The sequence below is a fragment of the Nyctibius grandis genome, chromosome 23 (assembly GCF_013368605.1).
Source record: "Nyctibius grandis isolate bNycGra1 chromosome 23, bNycGra1.pri, whole genome shotgun sequence".
NCBI classification, from domain to species: Eukaryota; Metazoa; Chordata; class Aves; order Nyctibiiformes; family Nyctibiidae; genus Nyctibius; species Nyctibius grandis.
This window is the reverse complement of record NC_090680.1, coordinates 201,635-225,515: the sequence shown is the minus strand read 5'-3', so window position 1 is coordinate 225,515 and position 23,881 is coordinate 201,635. Positions and strand designations below refer to the sequence as shown.

Genomic DNA, 23,881 nt, shown 5'->3' with positions numbered 1-23,881 from the left:
GTTGTTTTTGGTACTTGGCTTCGAAAGCAAAACAAAGAGAAATCACATTAATATCTTTTATTTATTAAACCTCAAGAAATGGAATGGAAAGCGGTTGACAGGAGAGGCTTGCAAGCTGAGTGACTGGCCTGCGTCTTTTAAGATGATTGTGTCGCAACTTAGCGATTAATGGAAGGAAAAGTCTATTATTTCCTAAGATTGTCCTGTTAACAGACTCGAGATGTTTCTTCCGTTTGGAGAAGAAAGAAGGGACCAAGAAGAGTTACCTGGCAGACAGCCAAGAGGTGTTTAACTACCCCGCAGTTAAGCGCTATGTTTTAATTTAGCCCTACTAACTGCCAAAGTACGAGGAGTTTTTTTGATGTTTCTGTGAGGCGCAGATTTGCCAAGGCCTCTGTTCTGGGTTTGAGTCTCAAACGCAAATGGAGGAAAAAGTAATTGGAAGGGGTTCTGTTGTCAGGTGTGTTTGTGACAGTGCGGTAAGAGTACGCAGCTACGCTCATGTTAGTTTTCTTTAAAAAAAAAAATGTGGTACTGTGCAAATGGCTGTTTCTGGTTACATAGATGATGGTGACGGTGCCTCTGCTTCCCAGGATTTTCTCTGGTGTCTCTCTGCCTTCCAGGGACGCAGACTCATCACTGGCACTCCTAAGGTACAACCACCTGAACCTGCCTACGGTTGCTGATTTGAAATCCGCTGGTAACCCCGACCTCTTCCAGAGTGCCAAATTCGTTCCTCTTTGGCCAGACACAAAATTTGATGCAGGAGTTTGAACGTGGTTTTTCTTAATTACCGCAGCCTGGTTGCTATGAGTATCATGAGTGGCTCAAGCCACCTATACATTAAATCTGTTTTTTGGTAATAGCCTGACATTTTCTCGCCTGCCAGACACTGTGGGCTGGGGGCCGCAGCCGTGCTGACCACGTGCAGCGCAGGGGTGGTGTCGCGACCCCACTGTGACCCATTGCCTGGGCAGCGAGGGGCTGGGCATCCCCTATGGGGGCCATGGGGCTGGCTCAGCCCTGGGCTCTCCTGGGTGCTCTTGGGGTCCCTCCAGGCCCTCCTTTGTCCTCATGTCCCCTCAGACCTCCCTGTTGCCCTACGGTGTGTTCCAGAGACCCGTGTTCAGACACCCCAGCGTGCCCCCAGGACGTCCCTTTCCTTTCGGCGCACCGCAGAGCCCTGCCTTTCCACCCTGACATTAAATGTGTAAGATTCACTCAAGGTTCACAGAAATCCCAGCTTTTGTCACTTCAACTCTGCCCCTGCTCCCAGCAAACAGGAAGAGCTTGTGCAGAAAAGAGGAAAAAGAACATGAAACTTCTTCCATTGAGTTTGCCCTTTTAGGATTTGGAAGCTCGCAGCAATGGCGATTCCTGGCTCACCGGTTGTCTTCTCGGCCTGGTCTGTGACCATGATGGAGAACACCCTCTTACAACGACAGCCTTTCCCCCACGCTGAAAAATCTCTTCCAGCACTGGCAATAAAAAAGGTCTTTCCACCTGCTTCTCTCATCCGATCGTGGTTTGGTGTTACAATTGTAGACAGGACTTTATGTGTTTCCTACCGGATGCCACTGAAATAAGAAACTTGAACAGAATTGTCTCTGTTTTCTTCTCTGTCTTAACATCTTTCATTGTTCCCAAAGTTTGCACTGTTTAGGGTTTTGTTTTGGCTTTGCCTGGTGCATATGGTTGGACTCGATGATCTTAAAGGTCCTTTCCAACCAAAATGATTCTATGATTCTATGATATATTACTCACTGAACGGAAACGGTCCGTGACCTACGTGGTGGGCAGACCCTGGCCAGCAGCCAAGCTCGCAGCCAGGCGCTCGCTTGCTCCTCTGCCGCGGGGATGAGCGAGAGAATCAGATGGGCAAAAGGGGAGGTAACCCTGTGGGTCAGGAGAAAGACAGTTTAACAAGCGAAGCAAAGCTGTGTGTGCGAGCAAAGCCAAGCAAGGAGCTCGTTCACCGCTTGCCCAGGCAGGCGGATGCCCAGCCCTTGCTGGGAAGCAGGGCTCCCTCAGACGTAGCAGTGGCTTTGGAAGACAAGCCCCGTCACCCAAAGGTTCCTCCTTCTTCCTGGGGACAGTCAAGCGGATGCTGCTGAGCATGACGTCCCACGGTGTGGCCTATGCCCCATCTCATCTGTCCCGGCTAAGACCCTCCCAGCTTCTTGCCCTCCTGAGCCAAGAGCCTTGGATGGGTGAACGCTTCGCTGGGTAAAAACCTGGCTGGATGGCCGGGCCTGAAGAGTTGTGGTGAATGGAGTGAACTCCAGTTGGCAGCCGGTCACTTGTGCAGAGCATTGATAAAGATACTGAACAGAACTGGTGCCAGTAATCTGGACGAGGGGCTCGAGCGCACCCTCAGTAAGTTTGCAGATGACACCACGTTGGGCGGCAGTGTTGATCTGCTGCAGGGCAGGAGGCTCTGCAGAGGGATCTGGACAGGCTGGATCGATGGGCCAAGGCCAACTGCATGAGGGTCAACAAGGCCAAGTGTCGGGTCCTGCTCTTGGGGCACAACAACCCCCCCCCCGCTACAGGCTGGGGGAAGAGTGGCTGGAGAAGGACCTGGGGGTGTTGGGCAATGGTGGCTGAATATGAGCCAGCAGTGTGCCCAGGTGGCCAAGAAGGCCACCAGCCTCCTGGCTTGTGTCAGCACTAGTGTGGCCAGCAGGAGTAGGGCAGGGATCGTCCCCCTGTGCTCAGCACTGGTGAGGCCGCACCTCGAATCCTGAGTTCAGTTTTGGGCCCCTCGCTACGAGAAAGACATTGAGGTGCTGGAGCGAGTCCAGAGAAGGGTAATGAAGCTGGTGAAGGGTCTGGAGCACAAGTGTGATGAGGAGCAGCTGAGGGACCTGGGGGTGTTTAGTGTGGAGAAAGGAGGCTGAGGGGAGACCTTCTTGCTCTCTACAGCTACCCAAAAGGAGGGTGTAGGGGGGCGGGTGTTAGTGTCTTTTCCCAGGTAACAAGCGATAGGATGAGAGGAAACGGCCTCAAGTTGTGCCAGGGGAGGTTTAGATTGGAGATCAGGGACAGTGTCTTCACTGGAAGGGTTGTCAAGCACTGGCACAGGCTGCCCAGGGAAGCGGTGGAGTCCCCATCCCGGGGGGGATATAAAAGATGAGTAGATGTGGTGCTGAGTGATATGGTTTATTGGTGGACTCGGTAGTGTTGCGTTGATGGACCTGATGATCTTAAAGGTCCTTCCAACGGAAACATTTCTATGATTTGATGAAATCTCTGGGGGCAGCGTGGGAAAAGGAAAAGGCCTCGAGGCTGTGCAAGCCCCGCTGACCCACCACCAAACACGGCCGGCACCATCACCTTGGGCGAGTGTTGCCTTGAATGTCGTGTCCCGTGCACAGCGCGATGGGGTGGGGTTGGCCTTGCCACGGATGGTATGGCCACGCCGTGCACGCAAAGGTCGCGCTGGGGCCCTTTGTGACCTCACTTGGTGACACTGGATGTGCTCATGAGAGACCCGGCCTTCTGGCTGAGGGATGTAAGTGGCCTGTGGCTGGACTGCCCTGTTCCTCCCTCCACCCCTCCCTCCCAGCCCAGGTGTCTCGGGCACCTGAAGCCACCTGAAGGCAGCAGAGAGGGATGGGAAGGGCAGCTGAGGAAATGGCTGCACTCCAGGGGCAGCACCATCCTCACCCGTGTCCCCTCCAGGTGCCAGAGATCATGGGCTGCATCTACAGAACCCTGGAAGGCATCACCAGGGCACTAGCCCAGCAGAGGATGGTGTCGCTGCTTCTCCTGCTGACCAACCATTACCCCATGCAAGTGGTCACCAGCCTGTTGAAGATGGCCCCACCAGGAGACAGGTACTGGCCGCAAAAGCCATGAGGCCTTGTTCCCTGTGGGGAGGGGGGTTGCCAGACCCAAGGAATACTGCAGGGCACCCCCGAGGAGCAGGGCCCTCCTGCCCACCACGCTTTCCAGCCAAAGAACTGGCCAAGCCAGCCCACAGGCCCCCCACCACGCTCCTCCCAGCCCCACGGGGATCACCACCTCAGCCCTCTCCTGCTGCCCAGGGCATCCCGACCGAGGGGCAGGCTCTGCGTCCTGCAGGGCTGTCCCAGGCCACGCTGCTGTGGCCGAGGCAGCCCTGCTGACAGAGCGCTCCGATTGCAGCACGGCCCGGGCCATGTGGGAGGTGATGTTCTCCATGTCCCAGACGTTGGAGAACGTTTTGAAGGAGCTCCTCAGGCAACTCCAGTCCTGCAGCCTGATCACCTCGGCCCCGGAGGACGCCTGCAGCGCTCCCTTGGCTGTGAGTTACCAGCAGAGGCCTTGGTCATTCTCCATGAGCCCTGCAGGCTCTGCCAGCATCTCACTGCTGTGTTTGCTTCAGCCGACAGCCTCCAGGGAGCTTCAGGCAGAGGATTTTGGTGGCGAGTCCCACGAGGGAGATGAGAGGCATCCAAGCCTGGTGACAGTCTGCCGTTCCCTCGAAGTCCTCACCATGCTGTCAGAGAGACCTGACGTGGTGAGCAGGGTGTTGTCAAGGGGAGCCATGGGGCAGGGGGTAAGGCGGTGCCTTGGCCTTGGCTGGGAGCCAGGCGGTGGGGTGAGTGCTCCAAACGCCCTCCCTGCCACGGTGGGGCCTGGGGGCTGCCTGGGGAGCTTTCCAGGCACGGAGCGCGTCACAAAAATTAAACTCTGTCTCTCATACAGGTGAGAGAAATGCTGGTGAACCTGCCAGTCCTCACGGAGGTGCTCCGCGGCGGTGACGCCGATATCAAGATGAAGGTCCTGGGGCTCTTCCGAAACATCATGGGTCACCTGGAGAGGAAGGAGGCCAGCGCCATCGCTGTGCAGCTGGTGGAGGAGCTCCTGCCCCTCTTTGACAACGTAAGGCTGATGTGGGAGCCTGAGCCCCGCAGATGGGCACTGGGAGAGGACACGCTGCCCTTCGGCCCAGCCCTGCGAGCAGCACTCGGCGCAGGGTCTGCTCCCCAGGGCTCTCATGGGATGGCTTCTGGGCTTTGGTGCCCAGCACGGCTTCTCCCTGCTGCAGAACCTCAGCCCGGAGCATCTCCCCTCACGTCAGCCACGATGACGCCCCTGCTCGTCATGGGCAGGGAGTTGCTGTTTCTCAAGTCCACCTTTCCCCCTTCCTACCAGGAGTCCAGCCAGCTGCGAGAGCTCTCCATGGGCCTCTTCAGAGACGTGGTGGCGTCAGTGGAGGGGAGTGACGAAGGAGAAGATGCAGAAGAAAGTGCCGAAGGGGCCTGCTCCCGCTCTTCTTTCACATGAGCGACCAGAGCAGCAGCGTGGCCAAGGTACAGATTTCAAAGCTGGCCAGTGACACGGGGAAGGGCGTCCTGACACCGCACGGGTGGCTTGGGCATCAGGGGCGAGGGCTGGTGGCAGCTGGCAGCCCTCCTCCAGCGCAGCCCAGAGGAGGGGTCCCTGCAGAACCAGTGCGAGCAGGGGCAGAGAAGCTGCCATGGACATTTCCAGCACGTGCCCTACCCTGGTCCAAGCAGGGCTCAGCAGCAGCCCGTGGCCACCGAGGCCTGACCGCACGCGTCCCTACAGGCTTCTGAGGTGTTGGAGGTCAGGGCTCTGAGCCTCAATCCCTGTCCCCCAGGGCTGTGCCCAAGGGACCCCCAGATGTCCAAAGAATAGTCCAGAGAAGGGCATCGAATCTGGTGAAAGGTCTGGAGCACAAGTGTGATGAGGAGCGGCTGAGGGACCTGGGGGTGTTTAGTGTGGAGAAAAGGAGGCTGAGGGGAGACCTTCTCGCTCTCTACAACTACCCAAAAGGAGGGTGTACGGGGGCGGGTGTTAGTGTCTTTTCCCAGGTAACAAGCGATAGGATGAGAGGAAACGGCCTCAAGTTGTGCCAGAGGAGGTTTAGATTGGAGATCAGGAACAGTGTCTTCACGGAAAGGGTTGTCAAGCACTGCAATAGACTGCCCAGGGCAGTGGTGGAGTCCCCATAACCCTTGGGGATTAAAGCCATTATGTGTGCTGAGGGACATGGGTTAGTGCTGGACTTGGAGGTGTTGGGTTGACGGTTGGACTCGAGGATCTTAAAGATCCTTTCCAACCAAACGGATTCTGTGATTCCATGTTAGGGCCAGGGCATGTCCCAGCTCCCTAAGGGCAGGATCACCCCAGGAACAAAGCCAAAGGAGAGGGGGGACGCCAGGTCTCCTTCCCCAGGCTGTGGTGCCACCTCCCAGCTTCTGCTGTCCTGCAGGTCTCCGGGGAAGCCCTCCTTGCTGCGGCAGAGCTGCTCCAGTGGGAACAACTCAAGCACCTGGTGCAGAGCCAGCAGCCAGGGAGGATTGGAGAGTGCTTGGTGAGGACAAGCCCCAGGGCCTGGAGACCCCGGCCCACGTGGGCCTTGCGGCGGGATGGAGGGGTCTCAGCACCCCTGGGACCCCTCTGCCTGTGGCTGTCTCTCAACCTCAGCCCCACGGGGCTCCTGGCTGGGAGATGGGAATGGCCTGGGGGGGAAGGGGCATGGGGGGTGCTGGGAGGAGGGGCTGCTCGGCCGGCTGGGGGGACTGTGCCATGCCCACACCCTTGTGCTCTCTCCAGCTGGCGCAGGGCAGGAGCAGGGCTGAAGAACACCTGGAGCAGAGCCTGCCGTACCTGAAGGACGCTCAGGCCACCTTGCGAGAGGCGGCCATCAGGGTTCATCGGTGAGCCACCGCCCCCGCGGCCCCTCCTTTGGCAGCCTGGGCCCAGCCCCCGCCGCTGCCCTGGCAGCGAGGAGCAGCCCTGGGGCTGCCAGAGCCCCTTGTGGCCCCCGCGGCTACTGGCCTTCCCTGGGGTCAGCCCTGCTGGGGGGGAGGGGGGCGTGCAGCTGGGGGGCTGTGCTGCGGGGAGCACGCTGGGGAGCAGGGGGCTGACGACGCTCTGTGCCTAGGGCTTGCCGCCCGACCCCTGGGGCGCCACAACCAGCAGAAGCTGTCTGAGATCATCAGCGGTGAGTCGGGGCAGCGCTGTGCTGGCCGGGGCTGGTGGGGCAGGGGACAGGGCCTGGGCAGGGTGCTGCCGTGCCTCGCCCTGCTCCAGGGAAACGCTTCAGGGGCAGGGGAACGGGGCAGGGGCATTTGGGGCATTGCTGTGCAGCAGCTCTCTCCTGGCCAGGGAAAGAGGCGGTGGGGCTGGCGTGGGCTGGAGGGGACGCCTGGGGGTCTCTGCACACACGGGGGTTCACCTCGGCTGTTTGTTTCTGTCACAGCCCTCGAGCCCTTGAGAAAAGACAGAGACCGCTCCGTCCGTTCCCTGGCCGCTGAGACCATCGACACCCTGAGCTCTCAGCGGGTGCAGCCAAGACCATGCCAGATCCCGCGAGCGCTGCGCTGGTGTTTCCCCTGAGCCAGGCAGAGGAGCAGCTCTCCGTAGGAAAATAAATGGCTCTACTTGAATAAAGGTGAAAGCAGCAGCCCTGACCCGTGGTGTCCTTCAGCTGTGCAGCACCCTGAGCGTGCCGAGCAGACAGTGTCACTCCTGGCATCTCCCACTGCCTGCAGGACAGTCCCCACCTCAGCACACCCCGGCCCCAGGCTCGTTTCTCCTTTCCCCTTGGGTGAGGCTTTCCCCAGCAGCAGCCGCGTTTGCTCGTCCCCAGGAACGTCTTTTCTTTATGGGCTCATCGAAGGGTGGGCGTGACGCTGCCCCAACGCCGGGGCTGCTCAGGGCTGGCAGCTGGCCCCAGCACAGCCTCTCCCAAGGAGGGAGAGAGCAGAGGGCACCCTCCTGGGTCACCCATCCAGTCCCAAACAAGGTTTCTCCTCCGTGTCACCCCCCGCAGTCTGATGCAGGGGGTGCCCACCCTTGTCCCGGGAGGACCGTACACCCCCATGCAACCCCACCGATCCCGAGCAGCGGGTCCCCACCTGTGTCCCCTCTCCGGTCCCAAACAAGGTGTCCCCACCCGTGTCACCCTCAATCCCCACAGCCCCCCCGCCCCGTGACGCAGAGGACGGAGACCACAGGGCGCAGTCGAAGGCTCTTTACTCCCCAGAGATGCCAACACCGTGGGGTGACACCCGCTGTCACCAGCCAGGGGAAGGTGACGTGATACCACAGGGGCAGGGGGGACACCCCGGGGCCTCGCTCGGACGGGGTGGGACGGGATGGGGGGGCCAGCGAGGAGGTGCCCAGCAGCAAGGGGCACCCATGCAGCCAGCGGGGGGAGGGCCGGCTCAGGCTCCCCCCCATGTTCTCAGGGTCCCCCCTCAGACCTTCTTCCGCTGCGGTCGCACCCTGGGGAAGAGCTGGGGGACACGGAGGGTGTCAGGGGGAGGGTGACCCCCCAGTCCCGCAGGACCACAAGCCATGGAGGGGCCAGGGGGGCCAGGAGATCCACACCCAGGGCCATGAGCGGGGCTGTGGGGTGGCCATGGGTGCTGTGGGACCCCCCCCCCCCCCGCGGGGTAATGGATGCTGTGGGACCCCTCTGGGGTCCCGGGGGGGGGGGGGGGCGGCATTGTGTGGGGGTGGGGGCTCCGGGGGGAGCTTGGGGGGCTGTGGGGACACGTGGAGGGGTCTTGGGGGGCCCAAGTAACCTGTGGGGGGCGGGTCCTGGGGGACCGTGTGGGGAACAGGGGGGTATTGGGGGGCCCTATGAGACTTGAGGGACCCTATGGTGGCGCAGGGGACCCACGGGGTGGGGGGTGTCTTTGGGGACTCATATGACCCATGGGGGGTCTTGGAGGGCCCAGTGTGTAGTGGGGGGGGTCTTGCAGGGCTCTATGAGAGCCCTGGGGACCCGTGACGGGTCTTGCAGGGCCCAGGGGCACATGTGGAGGGGGTCTTAGGGGTCTTATGGGGGCCCAAGTGACCCATGGTAGGGGGGGTCTTGGGGCGGCCCAGGGGACCCTTGGCGGGTCTTGGGGAGCCCTGTGTGGAGCAAGAGAGGTCTTGAGGGGCCCTGTGGGACCTGTTGGGGGGTCTTGGGGGCCCAGTGGACCCGTGGGGGGGGTCTTGGGGGGAGGTCGTATGCGGCTGGGGTCATATGGGGCTGGGAGGGTGCTCTAGGGTGTCCTAGAGGGTATAGGGGGGGGCAGGGCCCTGTGAGGGGGCACTCTCAGGGGGCAGGAGAGGTTACTGGGGCGATCGGGGGCTCTGTGGGGCTGGGGGGGATGACGATGGGGGGGTCTTTGCAGGTCCTGGGGGGCGGGGGCTGTTTGGGGACCAGGGAGAGCAGCCTGGGGGGGGTCTTGGGGCTCTGTGGGGGGCAGCAGGGGCTGGGGGAGCTATGGGTGACCCCCCTCCCCACTTTTGTCCCCCCTCCCCAGGAGCCGCCATGCCGGTGCTGGTGCCGGTGGGGATCCTACGGCTCCCGCGAGGCCCCGACGGCCACAGCCGGGGCTTCAGCCCCAGCTCGCCCCGCTTCCAGGCGCGGCTGGGGGGGGGACGCGGTGGCGCAGGGGGCGCGGGCCAGGCTGCGGCAGCGGTACCTGCGGGGGCTGGCGGCCGCCCGGGGCCGCCCCACCCGCTTTTGGCTCCGCGCCGGGGTGCGGGTCGAGGCCGTTTTCGGCGCCGCCGCCGTGGAGGGGGTGGCTGTGCAGGTGGACGCCCTGCGGACCCCGCTGGGGGTGCAAGCGGCCGCGCTGCTGCGCTGCGCCGACGTCCTCGCCTTCTCCTTCCTCCTCGATTAAAAATACCAACAACAAACCCCCCAACGCCCTTTTTCTGCCCCTTTTTTTACTCGGGGAGAGGGGGACACGCGCGGTGAGGGGGCGGACTGCGGTTTTGCCGTCTTTGTTTGCCGTCAGTGCCGGTAGTGAGGGCTGCGGGAGCGGGAACGGGAGCGCCTGCGGAGCGGGGTAGGGAACAGAGAGGGGTGGGTGAGGGCGGGAGGGGGTCCTCCGGGTGGGGACCGCCCCCCCCAGCCCGTGGGGACGTACCTGCGGGAGGAGCTGCGTTCCCTACCTGCAAGGCAGAGGGGGTGCGCTCAGGTGATGCCGCGACCCATTTTCCCCCCCCAGCACCCAGCAGCTTTTCTTCCCCCACCCCTCAAAGCCTGATACTGGGGGGGGGGAATCCACCGCCCCCCTCCCGCCGGCACTCACCGTAGCGCGGGGAGGGCGACCGGCTCTGCCGGCTGTACTGCCTCTCCCACTCCTCCCGCTCCTTCTCCCGGCGCTCCCGCTCCCTGCCGAGAGAGAAAAACACAGCGGGGGGGTCACGGGGCGGCCCGGATCCCACCGGATCCACCGGAGCGAGGGGCGGGAGAGGATTTACTTCATGCGGATTTTCCGGGCCATGGCCCGTAGCTCGTCCTCCCGCTCCTGCAAGAGAAGAACATTCCGTTAACTGGCGCCGGTAACTGGTAACCAGTTCAGGCAACCAGCTCCAGTAACTGGGTAATCGAGCTCCAGTAACTGGTTAACCGGTCAGGCACCAGCTCCAGTAACGGTACCGGTTCAGGCAAACAGCTCCAGTAACCGGCACTGGTAACTGGCTCCGGTAACGCAGCTCGGTAACGAGCTCTGTGTAAATAGCACCATCTCCTTACCAGCTCTGGTAACTCGTAACCAGCCTCCGAGCAGCTCCGGTAACGGGTAACCAGCTCCGGTAACCATTCTGGTAACTGGTACCTGGCTCCCGTAAACTGGGAACCAGCTCCAGGAACTGGTAACCGGTGACTGGCTCTTGGTGCAGCCCGGCCTTCCCCTGCCACTCTCCCCTACCTGTCTCTCGTGTTCCTGTTGCAGCATTTTACTCCTGCGCCGCCTTTTTATCGGCTTTAACTGTAAAAAAGATCCATCAAAATAAAGTCTAAAACCCCAAAAAGCAGCGGGGGGAGGCTGAGAGAGGGCAGGGGCCCGGCGGGTTGGGCGCTTACACTGCCGGTTCAGCGCCTTCTGCAATCCGGAGCTTTCAGCTTCTCCTGCGGCCGTCAGCTTGGGCTGCAACCGAACCGGAGCCGCGGGTGAAAGGGGCGGGGGGGACACACGTGACAAGGACACGCTGCAGCCCCCAGGGTCCCCCCCCTGCCCCGCGACGGACACCAGCTTCGAGCACCGGCCGGCTGAGCCGGATCCGGGCGCTGGCACCCGCCTTGCCAAGGTGACGGTGACACTGAGGGTGACACCTCTGTGCCCCCCCCCGAGCCCCTCTGCAGTGTCCCCACCCCACGGGGGGCTTTGCTCCTGCCCGCACCCCGTCCCCGAGCAACAGGGACCTCCCGCGTCACCCGTGGGTGCTGCGGGGACAAACACCGGCAGTCGAGGGTGGCTCCCCGCCGCGGCGCCCGTGGCCCCGGGAGGTGGCACCGGGGGCACGCTGGCACAGCCCAAAGGCCCTGGGGACTCCAGGGACAGGGGATGGAGGGCGGCTGGGGACAGCCACCGGGCACGGGGACAGCCACCGGTGCCAGCCTTGGCACAGCCGGCCCCCAGCACCAGCCGGATCGGATCCCCCCCCGCCCACCGGAGCCGGGACTGCCCCGCGCGGCCCCGCTGCCACCCGGCAGCCCCCCGGCCCCAAGGAGGGAGCAGGATGGGTGCCGGGGCGAGGATGGGGGGACACCAGCGGGTCACGGGGGGGCACCTCGGCCGACCCATCCACCACCGCGTCCCTGTGCCGGCTCCGCGGTGATGCCAATTAAACACGGGAGGTCAAATTCTTACTGACTTTGGCAGCTCCTGTCTCTTTACCAGCAGCAGTGTCAGCCCTAAAAGAGGCGGGGGGAAGAGCGTGGGGATCAGCGTGGGGGGCCCCCCAAGCCGGGGGCTCCCCAAACCGGGTGCCCCCCCCTTACTTTTTCAGTTTCTCCCCCCCGACAGGCGACGCTGTGGGTCTGGGCGCTTTCTCCCGCACCAGAGACACCGATTTACTACGGCTCCGCGAACCGCTGAAGCTCCGGCTGCTCCGGCTGCTGCTCCAGCGCCGGCTGAATCTACCGCCGCGCCGGTAACGTTCCCCGGACCTGGAACGGCTCCTGGGGGGGCGGGGGTCGAGGTTGGGGGGTGTCGGGGGGCACCCAAAGGCTCACTGGGGGCCGCCCCTGCACCCCAGTGGCGCTGGGGGAGCTCGTGGCGTCCCGCAGCCCCTGGGGTGAAGCCACTCGTTAGTGCTGGGACATTTTCCCCCTTTCTCCTTGGACACCGGGACCAGTTTGGGTCTCCCAGTAACAAACTGGGGCCAGTCTGGCAGGAGCTGGAGCACCAAGAGGAAGGGAAAAGCCAAGACGTGTGGATCAGGCCCGAAGAGGCGGCAGAGGGGACGGTACCGCTGCCCGCGGCTGGGCGGGACGGTGCTGAGCCACCGGCCAAACCTCGCCGTGGAGGAGCCCAGTAAGGAACTGGGGTGAAACGGGACTAAACCGGGACGGCCGAGGGCGGAGCTCACCTGGAGCGGCGGCGGGAGCTGTAGCGATACCCTCGGTCGGGGGAATAGGACCCGGAGCGGCGCCGGCTGTCCCGCGAGCCCCCTCCCGAGTAGCGGCGGCTCCGGCTGCGGGAACGCGAGTACCGGCGGCTGCGGGAGCGGCGGCAGCGGCCGGAGCGGTGGTAGCCGCCGCCGCGGTGCGAGCGGGAGCCGGAGCGGGAGCTGGAGGACGAGGAGGAGGTCGGGGAGGTGGAGGAAGATGAGGAGCGTCTCCTGCAAGGGACGTGGGACGAGCCGTTGGCACAGGGGACGAGCGGGGAGGGGGCCGGGACCCTCGTTGTCCCCGTCACGGCCGGGTCCTGCTGACAGCCCCCGGGGGCTGAGCCGCGAGGAGGGAGCGGGCACCTGCCGCTTCTTCGTCGCTACCGCCGAAACTGGTGATGAAAGTGATCTTCTCCTCGTGACCGGGAGATGGGGTGCGGGAACGGGAACGGGATTCGGAGGTGGATTCCGAGGGAGAGCTTGCGAGGTGGAGAGGAGACTGCCAAAGAAGTTCCTTCCCCAAAAGCGCCGGGTGCCGCGGCAGGAAGGGGACGTCGCCAGCCCGGAGAAGCCGCTCGTGCCGGGGCTCACCGTTTGTAGGGGTCGTAGGTGGGGCTGTCCCTCCGGGCGTAGCTGCGACAGGAGAAAACGCAGGAGATCGCTGAGACACCACCCGCAGGACAGAACCCCCCGGCACCCCCCGCGAGCCGGCACCGGCACCGGCACCGGCAGCGCCCGGGATGGATACGAGCGGGGATCGGGGCCGTGGCTGAGCTTCGGGAACGCCATCCCGGCTGCCGGGCTCACCTGGGCGGGCTGATCTTCCTCCCTTTCAGGCGTTTCTCCCTGAACTCCCTCCTCTGTCGGCGAGAGCGCCGGCCCTAGGAGAGCAGCCTCGGCTAAGGGACGGCGGCGAAGCCACCCCGGGTATCTACGGGCCCCTCCTCGGGAGGCAGAGGTGCCTCGGTGAGCGTTTGGGGGGGGCCAAGGCACCCGCACGGCCCAGCCTGGTGTGCCCTGGCCAGCCGCAGCTCGCGGTGGGACGGGGCAGAGCTGGCCGCAGCTCCCTTACCGAATACATCGCCTTCTCCTCTTCCAGGGCTTTGGCGTTTTTAATGGCTTCCGCCTCCTCCTTGTCCTTCCGCAACATCCTTTCCCCCCGCCCCAGAAAAAAGACCCTCAACAAGAGCCAGCACCCGCAGAAGGAGCCCGTGCTTGGGGGTGATGATTTTGGGGGGCACATCCCACGAAGGATTCAGCCCCCAGGGAGAAGGGGAGGCCCCGGTGAGGCTGCCCGGGGCTGCCGGAGCTTTCCCCGCGGCCGTACCTGACGAAGTCCCCCTCGGCCATGCCGTACGTGGTCGCCTGCTTGTTCAGGTCGGCCACTTGCTCCTGGTTCAGCTCGTCCACGTCCACTTCCACGTCTGCGGGCAGAGCGCGGGCAGCTCAGGGCACCCCAAATCCGCCCCCCTCCACTCCAGCGCGGCACAGCTCGGCACGTCCGCAAGCAGCCCGGTGAAGGAGAGCCGTTACCGATATCGGGGATGACCTCGTCTTCGTCCGTGTTGCTGTCTTCCTCGGAGTCCTCCTCTTCTCCTTTGCTTCTCCAAGGAGTTCTCCAGCTCGGCCACGGTGCTGTCCTCGTACGTGTAGCCGATGGAGGCCTTTTTCTCCGCCAACCTGCGCACGGACACGCTCAGCCCCCTGCCCGGCTCCCCACACCGGCGTCGGGGCTGAAAGGCTCCTTGGGAAGAAGCCAGCCCTTCCTCTGCCTCCCTCCTCTCGCCAGCACCTCTCTGCTCAAGCCCCACAACAGCCTCGTGGCCGCGGCGACAAGGACGGGAGGATATTTCAGCGTGGGGACGACTTCAGAGCATCACCGAGGGTGGGTGGTGCAGCCAGCGGCTGCTCGGTCCCACCCCGGTAGAGGGGAAAGTGGGACTCCGGTTGAGGGGCGGGTGTTTCCGAGGCCTCCCAGCCCAGCCCCCCCACCCCGAGGACAGGGAGGTGACAAGCGGTCCTCTGTCCCCCTCTTGGACACACTCACTTCTTTTTCTCATCTTCGTTGGGTTTCTGGAGTCCCCCGTAGAGCTCGTCGATGTGGATCTGGTAAAGGACACTGCTCCTCCGAGACTGCAATGACCAGGGAGAGTTACCAGCTGCGAGAGCTCATTAACGGCAGCTCGTTAGAGGGGACGCAGCTCTCCCAGCCCTCCGCCACCCCCGGAGTGGGGACATCGTTCCCTTTAGCTGGCACCACGTCCCAAACGAGCCGGGATTTCCCCCAAATCCCACGGCCTTGCCCCGTCTCGGCGTGACCCCGACCCTCCCGCCAGCACGAGACACTTACTGCCGGCAAAGTCGTTCTGCACCAGGCCCCCGGTACCGCTCGTAATTACACTTTCTCTCGTCAGACTCTTGCTCAGGGGAGCTGGAAAGGAACACGATGTATTTTTTTTGGTGCTCATAAACTTCTGGGGAGGTGGAGTTCCCTTCTCCTAAGGGATTTTGGAACCCCGGAAAAAAAATCACAGCCCCCTTCTGCTGGATTAACAAGATCAGACCCTTCGCTGCGTGGAGAGACCAGGGCTGGGGTTTTGCAGGCGGAGAATCACGTGCCGGGCCGGGATTCCCTCAAAAACCCAGCGAAGGGGTCGAACTCCTCTCCGCAGCTCGTGCCGAAGCCAGAGAGGGTGAGGAAGTGCCGGAGCAGCAGCGAGCCGGGGCAGGGAGCGAAGCGGGGGTGTGTGCCAGTGCTTAACGCCCTCCCTCGCTCTAACTTTTGGCCTTTGCATTGTGCCACACAGAGCTCAGCTCCGCCCTCTCTCTAAGTTTCTAAGTACGGAAAAGCTGCTGTGGGGGTTCCCCTTCGCCCCGTGCTCCAGCTCTACCCATCCCTCTGCCGTATCCCCCCTTGTACTGGGAACTCTATGCTGGCGCCAGTACACAGACAGAGTCTAACAGAGTCTTTAGTAAAGCGTTTGACACTGTTTCCCACAGCGTTTCTCCTGGGGAAAACTGGCTGCTCACGCCTTGGACGGGCGAACGCTTCGCTGGGTAAAAACCTGGCTGGATGGCCGGGCCCGAAGAGTTGTGGTGAATGGAGTGAACTCAGTTGGCGGCCGGTCACTTGTGCAGAGCATTGATAAAGATACTGAACAGAACTGGTGCCAGTAATCTGGACGAGGGGCTCGAGCGCACCCTCAGTAAGTTTGCAGATGACACCACGTTGGGCGGGAGTGTTGATCTGCTGCAGGGCAGGAGGCTCTGCAGAGGGATCTGGACAGGCTGGATCGATGGGCCAAGGCCAACTGCATGAGGGTCAACAAGGCCAAGTGTCGGGTCCTGCTCTTGGGGCACAACAACCCCCCCCCCCGCTACAGGCTGGGGGAAGAGTGGCTGGAGAAGGACCTGGGGGTGTTGGGCAATGGTGGCTGAATATGAGCCAGCAGTGTGCCCAGGTGACCAAGAAGGCCACCAGCCTCCTGGCTTGTGTCAGCACTAGTGTGGCCAGCAGGAGTAGGGCAGGGATCATCCCCCTGTACTCGGCACTGGTGAGGCCGCACCTCGAATCCTGAGTTCAGTTTTGGGCCCCTCACTACGAGAAAGACATTGAGGTGCTGCAGCGAGTCCAGAGAAGGGCAACGAAGCTGGTGAAGGGTCTGGAGCACAAGTGTGATGAGGAGCAGCTGAGGGACCTGGGGGTGTTTAGTGTGGAGAAAGGAGGCTGAGGGGAGACCTTCTCGCTCTCTACAACTACCCGAAAGGAGGGTGTAGGGGGGCGGGTGTTAGTGTCTTTTCCCAGGTAACAAGCGATAGGATGAGAGGAAACGGCCTCAAGTTGCGCCGGGGGAGGTTTAGGTTGGAGATCAGGGACAGTGTCTTCACGGAAAGGGTTGTCAAGCACTGGCACAGGCTGCCCAGGGAAGCGGTGGAGTCCCCATCCCTGGGGGGATATAAAAGATGAGTAGATGTGGTGCTGAGTGATATGGTTTATTGGTGGACTCGGTAGTGTTGCGTTGATGGACCTGATGATCTTAAAGGTCCTTCCAACGGAAACATTTCTATGATTTGATGAAATCTCTGGGGGCAGCGTGGGAAAAGGAAAAGGCCTCGAGGCTGTGCAAGCCCCGCTGACCCACCACCAAACACGGCCGGCACCATCACCTTGGGCGAGTGTTGCCTTGAATGTCGTGTCCCGTGCACAGCGCGATGGGGTGGGGTTGGCCTTGCCATGGATGGTATGGCCACGCCCGTGCACGCAAAGGTCGCGCTGGGGCCCTTTGTGACCTCACTTGGTGACACCCCCCGGCACCGCACGTGGTCAGCACGGCTGCGGCCCCCAGCCAGCAGTGTCCGGCAGGACGGCAACGGGACAGGGCGCGAGCGAGGAGCTGGCGAGGAGCCCCTGAGCGCAGCCCACGTCTTTCCCCGCCGCCCCCGGCAGCCCCCCAGAGCCGCGGCGTTTCGCTGAAGCTTCCCCCTTCCCTACTCCTACCCCTTAACTCCATCCAGCAGGATGGCAGAGAGAGAGGACAGGAGCGAGGAGCGGGAGAGGAGCCCCTGAGGGCAGCCCTCTCCTCCGTCCAGCAGCATGGAGAGGCCCCCCCCCAGCCGCCACAGGGTGGTCTGGGAGGAGGACGGGGCTCCCCGGGACAGCAGCTCTCCATCGCAGCCCCACAGGGTGACCATGCTGCAGCCACCAAAGATCAGTGAGTGAGGGGCCCCGTCGGTCTGGGCAGGGCTGGGGCCAGCGAGCGCACTCTGCTCGACGCCGGGGTCACGATTCCCCGGCTCGCTGGCAGCGGGGGTCCCGCGGGTGGTGGGCGTGATGCTGCCCGAACGCCGGGGCTGCTCAGGGCCGGCAGCCGGCCCCAGCACAGCCTCTCCCAGGGACGGAGGGAGCAGAGGGGAGCCGGCTCCTGCTCCAGGGCACAGGCGGCGCGAGGCAGCTGGGCTGGCCGGAGGCAGCGATGCTGGGGGACGGGGACCTTTCGTGCCCGTCCGCGAGCGAGTTCCTCACCCGGTGCACGGGGGCCTTTCCCCGTTGCCGTGCTCCAGCACCACAGCCCGTCTGCCGGGCACCCTCCAGCCCTGACACGCACGGGAAGGCTGTTCCAGGGCAGCGGGCACGGGGCTGGGCGGAGGGCAGGGCTCCTTCCGCTGCTCTCCTGCCACCAGACCCTCTCTACAGCCCTCCCTGCTCTCCCCCTTTGGTAGACGCCAGCTGGCTGCCTGTGTACCAAGAGGAGCGGGACGCCGTGGACTTCATCGTGGCCTTTGTCAGCCGCCCACGAGAGGTAACCGTGGCCGTGTCGAGCGCGGCTGTGCCGGCCTCTGCTGCCTGCTGCCGGGCTGCTGGAGGTGTGCTGGCCGGGCAGAGCTGCTACTCCCACACGGCACTGCACCCCCAGCGCTCCGGTCCCACTGGCCGTGCGTCCCCCCCCTCACACTCCCTGTTTGTCTCTCAGTCCCCGGGCTTCCTGGAGGAGGGACAGAAGAAGAAGTTCCTTGAGAGCATCTGCAAACTGTGCAGAACTGCAAAGCGCCGTGGCTTGTCAGAGGGCATGGATTTCTTCTGCCATGCATACGAGCTGGCAGACAGTATCAAGGTGAGGGGACACCCAACAGCTCTGGGGGATGGGGTGAGGCCCCCCGGCACCCTGTGAGGACAGGGCTTGGGCAGGGTGAGGGTCTGGTGGCACTGGGTGCTGGCAGCTGCCAGGTCCCATCCCGGTTGTGCTCTGCAGGTGCTGCTGGAAGAGGAGCCCAGGTACAAACTCTGCACAGCATTGAGGAAGGAAGCCATGGATGCCATCGCCGCCTTGAGGTACCTGCCCATCCCTCCTGGAGACCCCTGCCCCACAGCTCCGCGTCCACCTGCACGAGGCCTCGGGGCACTGCTCCCAGCACCAGTGGCCAACTGGCCCCTCTCTCTCTTTGCAGCTGGGTGGAGAATGTGCTGGAGGGCAAAGTGAAAAGCCTCCTAGAAGCCTGCTTCTCGAGTCTCTTCTTGCTTGCTCCAGAAGAGCACATGCAGTACGTGGACAGTGACTTCTACAGCCACGTAAGTGCTGGCTGAGCTACAGGAGCCCCCCGTCCCTCTGGGCTGCTCCCTGGCCACCCCGTGCTGCCGTAGCACCAGAGAGCCAAGGCAGGGCAGGGGCTCGGCTTTGCTTTCCCACCCTCATCCCTCTCCCCACTTCCCGTGGGCCTGGCCATGGCCAGGGCTGCAGGCTGCTCTGCACGCAGCAGATTGTCCACCCCTGGGTCTCTCCCAGGCACCACGAGGCAGCGCGGGAGTCCTCCCTTGGCTCTGGGAGTTCAGATCAGTCTCCTGGGGGTGGGAGGGACAGCAGGAAACACTGACACAACTCTTTGTCCTCCTTGCAGGCCTTTTATGCCATGGGCACCATGCTCCATAAGGTGTTGGCCAACTCGCCTGTCTGCAAAGTCAGCGTGGAGCTGCAGAACATCATCCAGGTCTGGCATATGCACTGAGTGGGGCTGTTGCTCACGGTGGAGGGAAGGGATTGTCCACTCCCTGAGTGGATGGTCCCCACCCCAGGGCCATGCAGAGACAGCATACAGCAGGGAGGGTGCCCACCTCCCTTGGGGAACCAGGGGCTGCCCACCGGGCTCTTCTGGAGCACAGGGGCTGCAGGGGGTGGCATCTGCCTTCCTGCCTGGCCACAGGGTTGGCCCGGGGGATTTCTCCCGAGCCCGAGAGGGACCTTAGGGACAGGAACCCCACTACAGGCTTTGCTGAAGACGAGAGGAAGCCTTGATGGCCTGTGCGAGCCCAGCCCAGGAGCTGAGCAGTGCTGCTTCTGCTGGAGTGGGTGTCTGCTCCCGGGGCACACCAGCAGCTTCTCTCTTCCCAGCTACTGATCAACGGCACCGAGTCTGAGAGCGAGGGTGTGCGGGAGATAGCCCTGCGCCTCATTAGGACTCTGCGCATATTGATGTATGATAGTACCACACTGGAGGTAGGGAGCCAGGCACCCTCCAGCCAGGCCATCTCCCCCTCCCCGCACACCAGAGCAGCCTGCAGCTGCTCTTGGCTTCAGGGCTTTGGCCCCAGCTGCCTGCCCTCAACCCTTCTGCTCTTCTGCCTCCCTCACCCAGGCCTGGCAGCACAGTGGACAAGACGAGGACTATGGACACATCCAGATCCCAGTCCTGGGGCAGCTGCTGGGACGTCTCCTCCTTTTTGCAGCTTCCAAGGAAAGGAGAAGCTGTATACCTTGGGATGCTCTAATATTCCTTGAAAGCTTCATCATTGGGCAAAAAAGTAAGAGAAGTTGTGGTGGGCTTCATCCCTCTGCAAACAGCCATCTCCTGATCGTTCTGCTTCCCTTCCTGGCCTCCTTTGGCCCTCACAGCTGCTTGCTGTAGAGCCCAGCTGTCATTTTGCTGCAGAAGCTCAGTGCTCTCCTCAAGTCCAGGAGCTTTTCTCTGCTGCTCTCCTTCCTCCCTCCTTTCTGCACCTTGAACCCCGCCGATATGTGGATCCCACAGCCAAAGCTACCATTGATTACCATGTCCCAAAGCCACGTCTTCCCTGTTAGCGAGGAGCAGACCCATCTGTGCATCACCCCGCCTGCCCCTCCGGTGCTTGCAGCAAGGAGCTGTTCCTGATGCCCCCCAGAAATCTCCTGGACCGCTTGTGTCCTGCCTTCTTGCAAGCAGATCTCGGGGCGCTTTGGTAAGCTTGCTGGCAGAGCTGCCGTGTCCTGACTCTTCTGTGCTTCCTCCGCTGTTCAGGCAGGTCAATGCCAAGGGATGAAGCAGAACGGCTGCACTGGGACCCTGAGACCCTCTCCTTGCTGGGTTTGCCCACCACCACAGACATGGTAATGAGCTCCCCCCTCCTGGGACTCTTCTCCGTGGCATGAGCAGGGCATTTGTGTGAGCAAAGGCTTCCATAATCAGTGGTGCTGGCGTGGCCTGGCTGTCCCTGCTGAGAGGGTTCCTGCTGTCCCCGAGCAGGGACATGCGAGGGCTGCGCTCCAGTGTCCCAGCAGCAGCTCCAGCCCTCCCGGCCACCAGCAAGCCCTGGTTCGCTGCACACCAGCACTCGGTGCCCACGAGCCCAACCTCCCTCCCTCACCCCGGGGCCCCTCTCTTCTCATCCTCCCCCGTGCGGTGGCGGCAGCCCCCGCTGCCAGCTCTCCTGCGGGCACTGCCGCCAGCACTGCCGGGCATCTCTCGCCAGGGCTGCTCGCACTGCCCAGCTAAGCAGCGCCGCGAGGGCACTCGGTGTGACATGTCTTCTCTCCCTTCCTTCCTCCCATAGAGGTTTCTAAATTACCTCAGTCGTTCTGAGAGGACGGACATGGTCCTTGTGACCATCGAGGCGCTGAGAGACTCCAGCGTCTTTCAGAAGGCTGCAGTAAGAGCGATGCTGGATGTGCTCATGAGAGACCCGGCCTTCTGGCTGAGGGATGTAAGTGGCCTGTGTCTGATTGCCCTGTTCCTCCCTCCACCCCTCCCTCCCAGCCCAGGTGTCTCGGGCACCTGAAGCCACCTGAAGGCAGCAGAGAGGGATGGGAAGGGCAGCTGAGGAAATGGCTGCACTCCAGGGGCAGCACCATCCTCACCCGTGTCCACTCCAGGTGCCAGAGATCATGGGCTGCATCTACAGAACCCTGGAAGGCATCACCATGGCACCAGCCCAGCAGAGCATGGGGTCGCTGCTTCTCCTGCTGACCAACCATTACCCCATGCAAGTGGTCACCAGCCTGTTGAAGATGGCCCCACCAGGAGACAGGTACTGGCCCCAAAAGCCATGAGGCCTTGTTCCCTGTGGGGAGGGGGGTTGCCAGACCCAAGGAATACTGCAGGGCACCCCCGAGGAGCAGGGCCCTCCTGCCCACCACGCTTTCCAGCCAAAGCTGGCCAAGCCAGCCCACAGGCCCCCACCACGCTCCTCCCAGCCCCACGGGGATCACCACCTCAGCCCTCTCCTGCTGCCCAGGGCATCCCGACCGAGGGGCAGGCTCTGCGTCCTGCAGGGCTGTCCCAGGCCACGCTGCTGAGGCCGAGGCAGCCCTGCTGACAGAGCGCTCCGATTGCAGCACGGCCCGGGCCATGTGGGAGGTGATGTTCTCCACGCCCCAGACGTTGGAGAACGTTTTGAAGGAGCTGTTCAGGCAACTCCAGTCATGCAGCCTGATCACCTCGGCCCCGGAGGACGCCTGCAGCGCTCCCTTGGCTGTGAGTTACCAGCAGAGGCCTTGGTCATTCTCCATGAGCCCTGCAGGCTCTGCCAGCATCTCACTGCTGTGTTTGCTTCAGCCGACGGCCTCCAGGGAGCTTCAGGCAGAGGATTTTGGTGGCGAGTCCCACGAGGGAGATGAGAGGCATCCAAGCCTGGTGACAGTCTGCCGTTCCCTCGAAGTCCTCACCATGCTGTCAGAGAGACCTGACGTGGTGAGCAGGGTGTTGTCAAGGGGAGCCATGGGGCAGGGGGTAAGGCGGTGCCTTGGCCTTGGCTGGGAGCCAGGCGGTGGGGTGACTGCTCCAAACGCCCTCCCTGCCGCGGTGGGGCCTGGGGGCTGCCTGGGGAGCTTTCCAGGCACGGAGCGCGTCACAAAAATTAAACTCTGTCTTTCATACAGGTGGGAGAAATGCTGGTGAACCTGCCAGTCCTCACGGAGGTGCTCTGCGGCGGTGACGCCGATATCAAGATGAAGGTCCTGGGGCTCTTCCGAAACATCATGGGTCACCTGGAGAGGAAGGAGGCCAGCGCCATCGCTGTGCAGCTGGTGGAGGAGCTCCTGCCCCTCTTTGACAACGTAAGGCTGATGTGGGAGCCTGAGCCCCGCAGATGGGCACTGGGAGAGGACACGCTGCCCTTCAGCCCAGCCCTGCGAGCAGCACTCGGCGCAGGGTCTGCTCCCCAGGGCTCTCATGGGATGGCTTCTGGGCTTTGGTGCCCAGCACGGCTTCTCCCTGCTGCAGAACCTGAGCCCGGAGCATCTCCCCTCACGTCAGCCACGATGACGCCCCTGCTCATCATGGGCAGGGAGTTGCTGTTTCTCAAGTCCACCTTTTCCCCTTCCTACCAGGAGTCCAGCCAGCTGCGAGAGCTCTCCATGGGCCTCTTCAGAGACGTGGTGGCGTCAGTGGAGGGGAGTGACGAGGAGAAGATGCAGAAGAAAGTGCCAAGGGGCCTGCTCCCGCTCTTCTTTCACATGAGCGACCAGAGCAGCAGCGTGGCCAAGGTACAGATTTCAAAGCTGGCCAGTGACACGGGGAAGGGCGTCCTGACACCGCACGGGTGGCTTGGGCATCAGGGGCGAGGGCTGGTGGCAGCTGGCAGCCCTCCTCCAGCGCAGCCCAGAGGAGGGGTCCCTGCAGAACCAGTGCGAGCAGGGGCAGAGAAGCTGCCATGGACATTCCCAGCACGTGCCCTACCCTGGTCCAAGCAGGGCTCAGCAGCAGCCCGTGGCCACCGAGGCCTGACCACGCGCGTCCCCACAGGCTCCTCGGGTGTTGGAGGTCAGGGCTCTGAGCCTCAATCCCTGTCCCCCAGGGCTGTGCCCAAGGGACCCCCAGATGTCCAAAGAATAGTCCAGAGAAGGGCATCGAATCTGGTGAAGGGTCTGGAGCACAAGTGTGATGAGGAGCGGCTGAGGGACCTGGGGGTGTTTAGTGTGGAGAAAAGGAGGCTGAGGGGAGACCTTCTCGCTCTCTACAACTACCCAAAAGGAGGGTGTAGGGAGGTGGGGTCACTCTCTTCTCCCAAGTAACAAGCGATAGGACAAGAGGAAAAGATCTTAAGTTGTGCCAGAGGAGGTTTAGATTGGAGATCAGGAACAGTGTCTTCACGGAAAGGGTTGTCAAGCACTGGAACAGGCTGCCCAGGGCAGTGGTGGAGTCCCCATCCCTGGGGGCATTTGGTGCTGAGGGACATGGGTTAGTGGTGGACTTGGAGGTGTTGGGTTGATGGTTGGACTCGAGGATCTTAAAGATCCTTTCCAACCAAACGGATTCTGTGATTCCATGTTAGGGCCAGGGCATGTCCCAGCTCCCTAAGGGCAGGATCACCCCAGGAACAAAGCCAAAGGAGAGGGGGGACGCCAGGTCTCCTTCCCCAGGCCGTGGTGCCACCTCCCAGCTTCTGCTGTCCTGCAGGTCTCCGGGGAAGCCCTCCTTGCTGCGGCAGAGCTGCTCCAGTGGGAACAACTCAAGCACCTGGTGCAGAGCCAGCAGCCAGGGAGCATTGGAGAGTGCTTGGTGAGGACAAGCCCCAGGGCCTGGAGACCCCGGCCCACGTGGGCCTTGCGGCGGGATGGAGGGGTCTCAGCACCCCTGGGACCCCTCTGCCTGTGGCTGTCTCTCAACCTCAGCCCCACGGGGCTCCTGGCTGGGAGATGGGAATGGCCTGGGGGGGAAGGGGCATGGGGGGTGCTGGGAGGAGGGGCTGCTCGGCCGGCTGGGGGGGACTGTGCCATGCCCACACCCTTGTGCTCTCTCCAGCTGGCGCAGGGCAAGAAGAGGGCTAGAGAAC

General features: G+C 62.8%; 1 protein-coding gene, 1 long non-coding RNA gene and 1 pseudogene across 2 annotated transcripts; 2 read left to right on the top strand and 1 right to left on the bottom strand.

Moving 5' to 3' along the window:
- Positions 1 to 5,225: 5,225 nt before the first annotated feature.
- Positions 5,226 to 6,652, top strand: LOC137672981 (uncharacterized). Its single transcript, XR_011049677.1, has 3 exons — positions 5,226 to 5,300; positions 6,227 to 6,328; positions 6,571 to 6,652. It is a non-coding gene; the product is annotated as an uncharacterized lncRNA (long non-coding RNA).
- Positions 6,653 to 9,673: 3,021 nt separating this feature from the next.
- Positions 9,674 to 17,055, bottom strand: LOC137672891 (CLK4-associating serine/arginine rich protein-like; annotated as a pseudogene).
- A 1,062-nt stretch (positions 17,056 to 18,117) lies between these two features.
- Positions 18,118 to 23,876, top strand: LOC137672889 (maestro heat-like repeat-containing protein family member 7). The gene is made up of 15 exons (XM_068417312.1): positions 18,118 to 18,193; positions 18,310 to 18,430; positions 18,757 to 18,846; positions 19,248 to 19,352; positions 19,492 to 19,657; positions 20,131 to 20,219; positions 20,663 to 20,812; positions 20,982 to 21,136; positions 21,444 to 21,582; positions 21,664 to 21,798; positions 21,987 to 22,163; positions 22,437 to 22,592; positions 23,506 to 23,607; positions 23,721 to 23,736; positions 23,851 to 23,876. The coding sequence occupies exons 1-15, from the start codon at positions 18,171 to 18,173 to the stop codon at positions 23,874 to 23,876; spliced, it is 1,650 nt and encodes a 549-aa protein (XP_068273413.1). The 5' UTR covers positions 18,118 to 18,170.
- The last annotated feature ends 5 nt before the right edge of the window (positions 23,877 to 23,881 follow it).